Raw genomic sequence first — 10,992 nt, 5'->3', positions numbered from 1 at the left:
AGTGCACAGTCTGCCACCTAGTGCAAGCAATAAGCAAAATTCACTAAACTAAGAGACTAACAAGACCCTATTCAAATGCTGCATTATTGCAACTTTTATTGCAACATTACGGCAAAATTCCCAGTGTTGACATTATGAATGGGGATGAACATTAAAAGGTCCAAAACCAGAAAAGCTACAAGATGTCCCTCACTGAATCAACCACTAGAGCTCCGAAGGGCAGGGAATTGTCTTTATTTTTATAATTGTTTCTGGAAAGCCCTATGTATGTTACTGGCAAAAGATGCAGCCCAATCTTGTGCATGTTTACTTCAAAGAAATCCCCAATGAGTTCATTAGTTCTTACTCCCAGTTACATAGGTTTGCCACCTTAGTTAACTACAAAAGTTATCTCAGTAGTGGTGCAGTGATTCTGAGCTAGTTGATTTTATCACAAGCTTTTACATGCCTGGTTCATTTTTAATCCCTCCATGGATCTCCACTTCCATTTTATCATCACATCAAGGTGAGGTAGGTTAGGGTGAAAAAGAGTGACAGGGCCAAGGCCACCCAATAAGATTCATGATAGGAATTTGATTCTGGGTAACTCAGATCCTACTCTGTCTATAGCTAGTAGGCGACTTGATCAGACAGATTGAGAAGTAATGATTATCTTTTCATACAGGCAGAGAAGGATAACATTTTAACAGCCAAGACATTCAGAGATGCACAATCAGATACTTCCAGCATTTTAAAAACGTGAATAAAGGTCAAGGTAAGAGATACAGATAGTCGGATATGCATTCGAATTGGTGGAACACTAAACATCCAGTTTCTTTCTTTCCATCACACTCTACCCCAGACATCTGAGACATGTAACAACAGGGTAACTATTAAATGGGAAAATTATTTTTTCCCATAATGCTGCTTCAAACCCTGAGACAAGGGCCGATTCCAGATGGGCACTAATAAAGCGAGTGCTTTCGCTTTTTCACCGTTCAAACCCGTTCACACCCGTTATATCCCGTCCCATCTTACCTGCGCTTCATGGCGCCTTGTTCCGTGATATAGGCTGCCGGTGTGAACATCCGAGTACGGGTTTGTACTGTTCGCGACGCCCCGTCACCGCTCAGAGGCCTGCCCCTTTCCCCCCCGCCGGCCGATGGCGAGGCCATTTTTTTTTTAAAAAACCGGGCGCAATTTGCGCAAGAACGGGAATGCGTTGATCGACGTGCGAAAATGCGCACTTCGGCAAAGAACGGCAAGGAATTGCCATTCTTGCCTTTCTCCGTGCGGCTGGAAATTTTTTTTTGTTTCCCAGAAAACATTTATCGATGTTGCGAAGCATCTAAAAAGGCGCACTTGCGCTTCTTCGCCTCTTCTTCGTTTTTAGTGCGGTCGCCATTTTGTTCCTCTCAAAGAATCCTGCAACGCCACGTATTGTCGACCTTTGACCTGAACTCCCTTGCACGCTGATTTGAGGAGCTTTGAGGGGCCCCATCCTAGGGACGAGAGAATTCCCAACTCGCAAGCACAGTAGCCAACGCCGGTGTTTGTTGCATACGTGGGTATTTGGAGCAGCATGGCCAGCGGGGGGGCAGTTGCTGGGAAGCGGGGAGTATCCTGGCGACACAGAGAGATTATGGATCTCCTACACTTCTGGGGTGAGGAGAAGATCCAGGAAGCTCTGAGAAACACCCACCGGAACTTGGACTACTTCGAGAAAATCTCGAGGCAGATGGCTGAGCGGGGCCACAAGCGGTCGGCTACAGAGTGCCGCTCGAAGACCAAAAACATGCGCCTGGAGTACAAGAAGGTGATGGCACACAATGGTCGATCTGGGAACGCGCCTACAACCTGCCCCTACTTCAGGGAGCTCGACAGCATTCTGAGGGGGGATGCGAGTGTTAACCCAAAGCGGCTTGCAAGAAGTATTGTGCTGGAGGTGGAGGGCAGGACGAGGCCAGACCCAATGGACCTTCTGGAGGGCTCTGAGGAGCTTTTCAGCCATGACCTGGTCACCATCAATGCGGACCATCTTAGGACGTCGACCCCTTTCCCAAGCGGTAGGTGGGGGCAGGGTGGAGTGAGGGATTCCGGTGTTGGGGGGCCATTCGGGCTTGGGGAGAGGAGATCCGTTCTGACGATGCTGGTCTGTTTCCATTAACAGGGCACATTGGCTTCGAGGAAGAAGACCTCCTGGAGCACGGGGATGATCCTGACGCGACCTTAAGTGGACTGGCAGGAACAGGTGAGGGGCCGGGTGGGGGCTACCCAAGCGGGCCTGGGCAGAGGGTGGTGTGGGCTCAGGGACATAGGCACTCTGTGGGGCGGGCCAGACTCTCCCCTCCCCAGGCCATGCCGTGATTCTCTGGGGCTGCATGGCTCTCTTCCTGGCAGCCATGACTGAACCCCCCCCCCGCCCTGGGCACAGGCCAGGCCCCCCTCCCCCGGCCAAACTGTGATTCTCGGGCCCACTGCCCCTGAGAGAATCCCCTGCAAGCGCTGCCCAGGCTGGCCTGGGCAGAGGGTGGTGTGGGCTCAGGGACATAGGCACTCTGTGGGGCGGGCCAGACTCTCCCCTCCCCAGGCCATGCCGTGATTCTCTGGGGCTGCATGGCTCTCTTCCTGGCAGCCATGACTGAACCCCCCCCCCGCCCTGGGCACAGGCCAGGCCCCCCTCCCCCGGCCAAACTGTGATTCTCGGGCCCACTGCCCCTGAGAGAATCCCCTGCAAGCGCTGCCCAGGCTGGCCTGGGCAGAGGGTGGTGTGGGCTCAGGGACATAGGCACTCTGTGGGGCGGGCCAGACTCTCCCCTCCCCAGGCCATGCCGTGATTCTCTGGGGCTGCATGGCTCTCTTCCTGGCAGCCATGACTGAACCCCCCCCCCGCCCTGGGCACAGGCCAGGCCCCCCTCCCCCGGCCAAACTGTGATTCTCGGGCCCACTGCCCCTGAGAGAATCCCCTGCAAGCGCTGCCCAGGCTGGCCTGGGCAGAGGGTGGTGTGGGCTCAGGGACATAGGCACTCTGTGGGGCAGCCATTGTAGTATTTCCCCAGTCCGCTGATAATGTTGCCTTCTGCGCAGATGAGACTGAGGCGGGCACTGCCAGCGGTGCGGAGGACACTTCTGGAAAGGAGAACAGCCCACCCTCCCCGAGCAGCGGCTCACCAGGTACCCCAGTGACCCCCATTGTGAGGCCGGGCCTTGGAGGCATCAGTCCCTACGGCTGGCCGACCAAGGTCTGTGCCCCCCCCCAGACTGGGAAATGGGGAGGCCTCGACTTGATTGGTGCCTTGACCTTGCTGCTGTTCTCTCCCCTTCAGGAGGCCTTCCCGCTGCCGCTGCCCAGCTGTCTCCTGGCACACGTCTTTCAGCAATCAGGCACCGTAAGCGGAGGACCCAGGGAAGCACCGAGGTGGCCGAGAAAATGATGAGCCAGGCAGCCGATCTGCACCGCGAGGAGATTGCCGAGCGGAGAAGGGAGCAGTCCGAGGCTCAGATGTGGCGGGCTGAGTTCATGGAGGCCACTCGTCAGGAGCAGGCAATGTTCCAGAGCGCTTGGAACCAGAACCTGGAAGTGATGCGTGCAGCCGTCAGCACGCTGCAAACACTTGGAGAGGCCATGCTCCGGCGACAGGAACCGGTGGCGCCCGCTCCAGAACGGCCACCCCTTGTACCGGTAGTGACCAACACCCAGCCTGCGACGCCAGCTCAGGGAGAATTGGACGAGGGAACAATCAGCCAGCCTCCTGCCCCTCCTCCTCAGCCGAGGCAAGGTGTGCCAAGACGCTCCTGTGTTGGCAGGTCCAGGGATCGCCTCACCTTGTAGGCGCCCTTCTCAAAAGCATGAATTCCCACTCCCGGCTCCCACCAATGCACCAAAACAGGGACAACGAGGCGTTCAACAAACCCAAAAACTTTATTTTTCAACAAATAAGTGCTGCAACAGGCATCGAATGGAAACACCCCCACCCCCCGTCATCTCACTGCTCCCTTGCAGTCGACTGCTGTGCGGACAACTGCTGCTCCAGTGCCCGAACACGCCTCTCAAGTGCCCTGTGCTTCCTTCCCTGGTAGAGGAGCAGGCGCTCCACGGTGTCAAGTCTGCTCTGCACATTGTTCACTGGAAAAAAACCAAGCAGATGATGAACACCTCGGCCTCACCACACTCCCGCCCGAACCCGAAGCCCAACTCACTCACGGGTGTTCATGATTCGGCCCTCCAGTGCCTCAATGGCGTTCAGGACGTTGTCCGTCCCCTGAGGGTTGCTCGCTGGTGGCCCTGACATACTGCTGGTAGAGGGGCCTTCATGGGGCGCGCTTGTTGGTGGAGCCTCGCCAACGCTAGAAACTGTGAACAAATTGGGGCTGGTCATAAGTGTGCAGTCAAAGCATGGGATGACCTGTCGGTTGAGAATTCATGCAATTTTGATCTGGTTAGAGTTATGCTGTTTGGTTTGAGGTCACGTTTGGTTAACAGTTATGCGGTTCAAGTTATGAGGGTTGGTGGTGCCCGGGTGGCCCACGCCTGTGGCCTGTGACTCTTGAAGTTGTCCTTCAAATGTTGGGTGTTCAAACAATAAAGTTATATTGATCGGTGAGACACATACTGCCTGTTCATTGAGTGGCGGATGCACGTCAGGCCTGCACCTACCTTGGGGCTGCTCGGCCGGTGGCTCTGGTGGTGCCTCCACCACAGGTCGGCGCAGCCGGCTCTGTTGTGGCCCACGCCTGCCGCCAGGGTCTTCCCCCAGAGCTGCCTCCCGAATGGCCAGGTCTCTGCCCATCCCAGCATCTGCAACACAGTAGGACACAACACACCGCAGGAGTTAATCTTTCCAATGTTGGCAGTCCAGCCGACACCGCTCGCTGTGCAGGTGTGCCCACTCATGCCATCGCATGGAGTGGCGCGTGTCCTGCGCTCCCCGGGGGGTTCCAGAAGCGGCCTCCGGTGGCTGCTGTTGTGCCCACGCCAGCATCTACCTTGGGGCTGCTCGGCCGGTGGCTCTGGTGGTGCCTCCACCACAGGTCGGCGCAGCCGGCTCTGTTGTGGCCCACGCCTGCCGCCAGGGTCTTCCCCCAGAGCTGCCTCCCGAATGGCCAGGTCTCTGCCCATCCCAGCATCTGCAACACAGTAGGACACAACACACCGCAGGAGTTAATCTTTCCAATGTTGGCAGTCCAGCCGACACCGCTCGCTGTGCAGGTGTGCCCACTCATGCCATCGCATGGAGTGGCGCGTGTCCTGCGCTCCCCGGGGGGTTCCAGAAGCGGCCTCCGGTGGCTGCTGTTGTGCCCACGCCAGCACCTACCTTGGGGCTGCTCGGCCGGTGGCTCTGGTGGTGCCTCCAATCCCTCGGGCACACCCTCCTCTTGCTCCTCGACAGCAGGTGGGGGAAGTTCCTCTGGCGCAGGCCTCGCTTCCTCTACCTCCTCCTCCTCCTCCTCCTCGCGCACCTGTGGCCTTGCGCGCTCTATCCCCCTCTGGACTGCTGCAAGTGCAATGGGCGGGGAGGTGGTTACTCTTGGCAGCCATCTCTGTGGGCGTGGGAGATCAGAGGAGTGCGTGTGTGCCCACCAATATATTGCCCACAGACTGTGCACAATTGCCCTCGGAACGAGAGGTCCATCACGTCTCACACGGTGGGATCAGCTTTGGCCGTGGTGGAGTGTCGGGGCACAGGTTGGAGATGGAGTTGTCAACCCTATGCAGGCCAGCGTGTATGTTTTTCCTTGTAAGGCTAATGGATGGCTTCTGGGGCCTGTAACTTATGAGTGCTTTGGTGCAACATTAACACACTATGCACTGAATGGACAATGCAAGAATAGCAATCTCAAGCCACACTGACCTATAATGGACCCTTACAAACTTTGGTCCTTGTCGTGGCGGACTAGTAGTGGGGTGTGGACACGGTGAGATAGAAATGCGTTGATACATTCATTGATACATGCATCTTTTGTTGCATGGGAGTGCTCTTCCACGTTATAGAGTGGAATCAAGCAGCTTCTCTGCTTGCAGAAAAAGGGAGACCGGGTCATTTTTGGACGCAAAAATGGGTTTCCAGGGGATTCTGCAGCCATGCGGCATGGCCAATGTTGGATGTAAGGGAAATGGGTGAGACTGAGGGAAGGGGGCTGGAAGTGGCTGGATTCAACCCAATATTCTTTTCATGGGGATGTGGCTTCGGAGGTCGGGGCAGTTCTCTTGCCAGATGCCACCCCTGGGCAGAGAGCCCCGTCTCGCGTGACTTCCTGGGAACAGTGGTAACATGGTGGGCTGAAACCAGCATGTTCAGCAGTCCATGAAATGGCCCCTCGAACAGGGACCAGTTTCAGCCTAGGGGTGGGGTGGGATGACAGGTGTAGCAACACACCTTGAAGTCTGGGTGCAGTGTGCATCCAACATGCCACTCCCAGCCACACCAGCCTGTCTGTTTTCACCCATGGGAAACACTGCCAAAAGGGGGTGGGTGGTGGCACCATCTTATGGAGACCCGTTGTGAGATAGGCTCGTGCCTTCGTGGATGTCGGGAGGGGTTGGTGACATCTCGCGAGTGCGATCATACGCACAGCCACACAAGCCTCTCCTTTCCCCAGGCCTTGCACGCCTCCACTTCTTGCTTACCGGCGTGTCTCCGGTCCTCCCAACTCGGCCGGCCTGCCTGCTCCCAAAGGCGCCGCATCTGCGCAAAGTAGGGCGGTCGCGCAGTCATCCGAGGGATCCCCTGCCAGTGTTCCAGGGCCCCGAAAAAGTCCGCCTTGATCCGCTTGAATTTTGAGCGGCATTGGTCTGCGGATCGAGGGTAACCCCTCGCGCCAAGCTGTCTGGCGACCCTGGAGAAGAGGCTTTTTGTGGGAAGGTGGCTGCTGCACATGATGCGAGCCGCCTTGCCACTCTCCAGAAGCAGGTCAAGGAGCGCCTCAACCTCCCGGTCTTTCCAGAAGCGCCCCTTGATCGCCGCCATTTTTGCTCTGGCTTTTGCGGGGCTGCGTAAATGCGCGGGAACGCGACTGAGCATGCCCGAAATTCAAACTGGTTTTTGCTAGGAGGCCTGCGATTGGACAGTTGAGAGCGGCCATTTTAGGGTTTGCAGAAGTACTGGCTCTCATTTTGCACCTTTTCGCACCGGCGAACATATAGTAGCACAGCCAACCGTGCACAATTCGACCACATCCTTTTATCCCAGAACTGCTTTTTGTCCGATAACGCCATACAGAAAACAAAGATATCGTGCAGGCACCGGATCGCCCTCTAGGCCATGGGCGGGGGGGGGGTTATTATGCGGAGATCGAATGCCGCCATCTCACGGGGAGCGGAAATGATCCGGCGCCATTTTGTGGATGATCGAAGTGGCGAAAATCAGGCGGCACACGGCCATCCCTGCATAACCCATACACACTCTTTTAAGGTTAACATTTGGTTGTCTCACATTACCGTTCGACCAACCCACACATCATTCAATCGACACTCTCCATCCTGCGATGGGGGGGGGTAGAACACCCTTCGCCAATGCTGAAACTTTGTTCAGACATATAGCGGGGTCGAAACGTGCCGCTGGCATTGACCACATTTTCGTATCTGCGCAAATGCGTCAGCCCAACAGCCCCACAATATACGGCCGCCCATCACTCCTCTGAACTCAAAAGTCGCAGGAACCGCAAATATTCTCCCGCACGCTTAACAACACCAAACGAGACCGCTTACCCCCTGGTCTGTGCGAATAATACAATTGCGAGAGATGGATGAAATGCCCCCCCTTTTCCCGCTTCAGAAACGATCCCCGCAACGGGGTCCCCTTCAAACCCCAGAATGCCGCTGCCCACACACACTCAGTTGGTCACTGGTAATAACTGCGAGGCCACCATCATTTCATAAATCAAATCTTTATTGTCACCAAAGAGTCTGCATTGCAAAAGATACCGTTGCTGGTCACGCATTCCCGGGGCCCACAAGGAAAACCAGAGCATCACCGCCTGTCCCTTGCATACATGAATGCCGCCATCGCATCACGGACCTCCTTCCCCTCCTCCAACACTCCCCGGTCGTTCTCCCCGAACTCCAGACCATCGCCGGGCATTGTCAAAGGCGTGGGATCCCGCAATGAACCTAGCACGCCATGGCCTTTGGCCTCACACAAATTGTGCAGGATCACGCATGCAGTCACAATTGTCACCACGTTCTCCTCTCTGGCCCTCAGGCGATGCAGGAGACATTGCCAGCGTCCCTTCAGACGACCGAAACTGCATTCCACCTTATTCCTGGCCCGTGCCAGACACCGGTCAAAGTACTTCTGCTGTTGCGTGATTGCGAATTTCCCATAAGGTTTCATAAGCCATCGCCGCATTGGATACGCACCGTCAGTGATCATCAGTGGTGGCACAGATACACCGTTCACAGTCAGGGTCGGATTTCCAGGGACAAAAACGCCAGTGTCCATTGCCGCACAGATGGCCGAGTTGCGGAAGACAAAGGCATCGTGATTCTTGCCACTCCAGCCCACCTCCGCGTCCACAAAACGTCCGGTGTGGTCAACTGTCCCCTGGAGCAAGATGGAAGAGAAGTTCTTGCGATTTCCATATTGGTCCGGCCTCCCCCGGGGCTGACCGATGCGAATGTGAGTTCCATCTATCGCCCCGACACAGTGGGGGAACCCCAGCGCGGAATACCCGTCCATGATCTGAAACGCAAGGAAAAGAGGATCAGTCTAGACCCCGAGTCGGCCATGCACGACATGACCAAACCACACACACACAAAAAATCACTGCGGTCGTGGACTGGCCAATCATTGTTGCGATGGCTCAAAATTCTAAATATCGCTAGTGCGCAAATGCAGATATAAATAAAAAAAATTTCATTAGGGAACAGTCTACTTGGCAATGACACTCACCTTTCCGACCTCCTCCCCAAGGCAAACCAGCTTAGAGAGCAGCTCCTTCTCAATGGCGAAGCAGACCTCCAGCACAGCGTCCGAAACAGTCGATAACCCCAAACCGAAGTTGTCCCCCGCGACGCGGTAACATGCTCCAGTGGCAAGGCACCATACTGCCACGGCCACCCTCTTCTCCACGGAGACGGGCTCACGCATGTTGGTACTCTGCCGTTCCAAGGTTGGTCGAAGCACACCCACAAGCTCCATGAAGGTCCCCCTGCTCATTCTGAAGCACTGGATCCAATGTTGGTCGTCCCAAACACGCAACACTATGCGCTCCCACCAGTCCCAGCTGCGGGGATAGACCCAACAGTCCCGCGGTTCTCTAATGTGCGCAAGTGCATACCACCGCTGGTGAAGCCGATATCTTCGCAAAGCGGCCCTTCGAGCGGTTCTGGCCGGGTTGCCACAATGGAAAAGTAGTGTGGCAGCCCTTCTTCTCCGCATGATGTGCCACAGATGCGCTTGGCACAGCGCCGTCGAGCTCTGGAGCAGGAGAATCACCAGCTGAGCCATCATGAGAAAAATTTCTCTCTCGGGCGCCATGTCAGCTTCTACTGCTCACGACGCACTAAGACAATGATAGAGAATCCAGAAGAGAATCGGCAACCAATACTCTTCCTAAGAACTTCGCGGGTCGAGTTGACCGGCCAATCGCCAGCCAGTTGACGTAGCGTGGTCGCAAAGCTGCGCAATTGCGCAGCTGCGCAAAATACGTAACAAAAAAAATAAAAAAAAAAACACGGGCCAACGAGGGCCCCCGACGTCAACTGTGACGGGAAAAAAGCAACCAATGCCCGGCGACTGCAGTTGCCCGTGCGAGCAGCCGGGAGCGAGACTACACGGGACTACACGGAACACGATGGGACCAAACGCTGCAATGCGAAACGAAACGGATGGCCGGTAAGCGAATATAACCGCTAAAGAAACGCGATTTCTGCCCATCTGGAATCGGCCAAGCACTCAATACCTCCCAAGCGTTTCCCCATAATGTGGAGGTTTTCCAAGCTCTTCACAGCTAATGAATGTCAAAAAAAAAATAGTCAATGGAGAGAATTAGACTCAAAATGGAAACATCAATAATCTCCTAAGTGAAGTTATATTACAGCTGTCTAATCCTGTCTGAAGATGTCAAAGATGCCTATCATGCCTCATGATTGATACTTAAGATTAAGACGTTGAGGCAGAAACAGACCATTGAAACGAGACGCCAAGGCTGAGGTAGAGGTCTTTGGGCCATTATATTAGCAGTGCTGCTGTTGTATTATTTATGATTGCTATTATTATTGTTCCTTCATATAGTGATGTTGTTTAATAAGCTGGAACATTGCAATGGCAAAAAAGCCTGAAAATCCCCAGTCTCAGTCCTCATCTAATATTAACCACAACACAAAATACATACCTTCTACCAGTTCTTAGGGTGAAATCAAAGGGTGATTCCACATGTTTTGTGAGTGAACCCAGCACCCAGACACCCACTGGGGACTGGAGCCAAAACAAGACACTGGGAGATCCATGAATGGATTATTTGAGTGTTTTTTGAATTGTTAATAAAAATTGTGCTGGCTCCCAATTTGGACCAATGTGGCAGAAGACAGGAGAGTTTGACTCTCCTCTTTCCATAAGGTGTTACTGATCAAAACTGATTTCTCCCTCCCCTTATTATCCCTCAAAGGGAGAAAAAATGTGTGAGGATTTTCTTTTCTTTCTTTCCAAGGCTATTACGGGGACACGGCAAAAGGACAACCTCCCCTTCCTCCTATGTGGCCCAATCCAAACTAAGGCTGCCACAACTAAAATTGACCAGTAAAAGACAATGGGAGATCTATTGAATAAAACATCCAGTCTCTTATAATGCGGAGGTCAAATGACACGAGTATAGTGGAGGGATGGGGAGGAAAAGAGACACCAGTTGGTCAGACATCCAAGCTGAACATGAACTAATCCTTTCTTGTGGTTTTACTCATCAGCACAGTACGTAACATGCATGCATCATACTACCTGCAGCCAATGAGAGGATGAGACTTGGGACTCACATTCAAAGCAGAGGCTCTTCCACTGAGCTATAGCTCCCAGAGGG

General features: G+C 54.4%; 1 protein-coding gene across 1 annotated transcript; it reads right to left on the bottom strand.

Moving 5' to 3' along the window:
* Nucleotides 1–3,786: 3,786 nt before the first annotated feature.
* Nucleotides 3,787–6,947, bottom strand: LOC129323573 (uncharacterized). Its single transcript, XM_054970104.1, has 6 exons — nucleotides 6,608–6,947; nucleotides 5,295–5,474; nucleotides 4,966–5,106; nucleotides 4,637–4,777; nucleotides 4,184–4,333; nucleotides 3,787–4,105 (listed from the first exon to the last, which is right to left on the bottom strand). The coding sequence occupies exons 1-6, from the start codon at nucleotides 6,945–6,947 to the stop codon at nucleotides 3,966–3,968; spliced, it is 1,092 nt and encodes a 363-aa protein (XP_054826079.1). The 3' UTR covers nucleotides 3,787–3,965.
* Nucleotides 6,948–10,992: the final 4,045 nt, after the last annotated feature.

This window comes from Eublepharis macularius, chromosome 2, assembly GCF_028583425.1.
Source record: "Eublepharis macularius isolate TG4126 chromosome 2, MPM_Emac_v1.0, whole genome shotgun sequence".
Taxonomy (NCBI): domain Eukaryota; kingdom Metazoa; phylum Chordata; class Lepidosauria; order Squamata; family Eublepharidae; genus Eublepharis; species Eublepharis macularius.
Note: the sequence above shows the minus strand (reverse complement) of the source record. Positions and strands in the feature narration are given on the sequence as shown.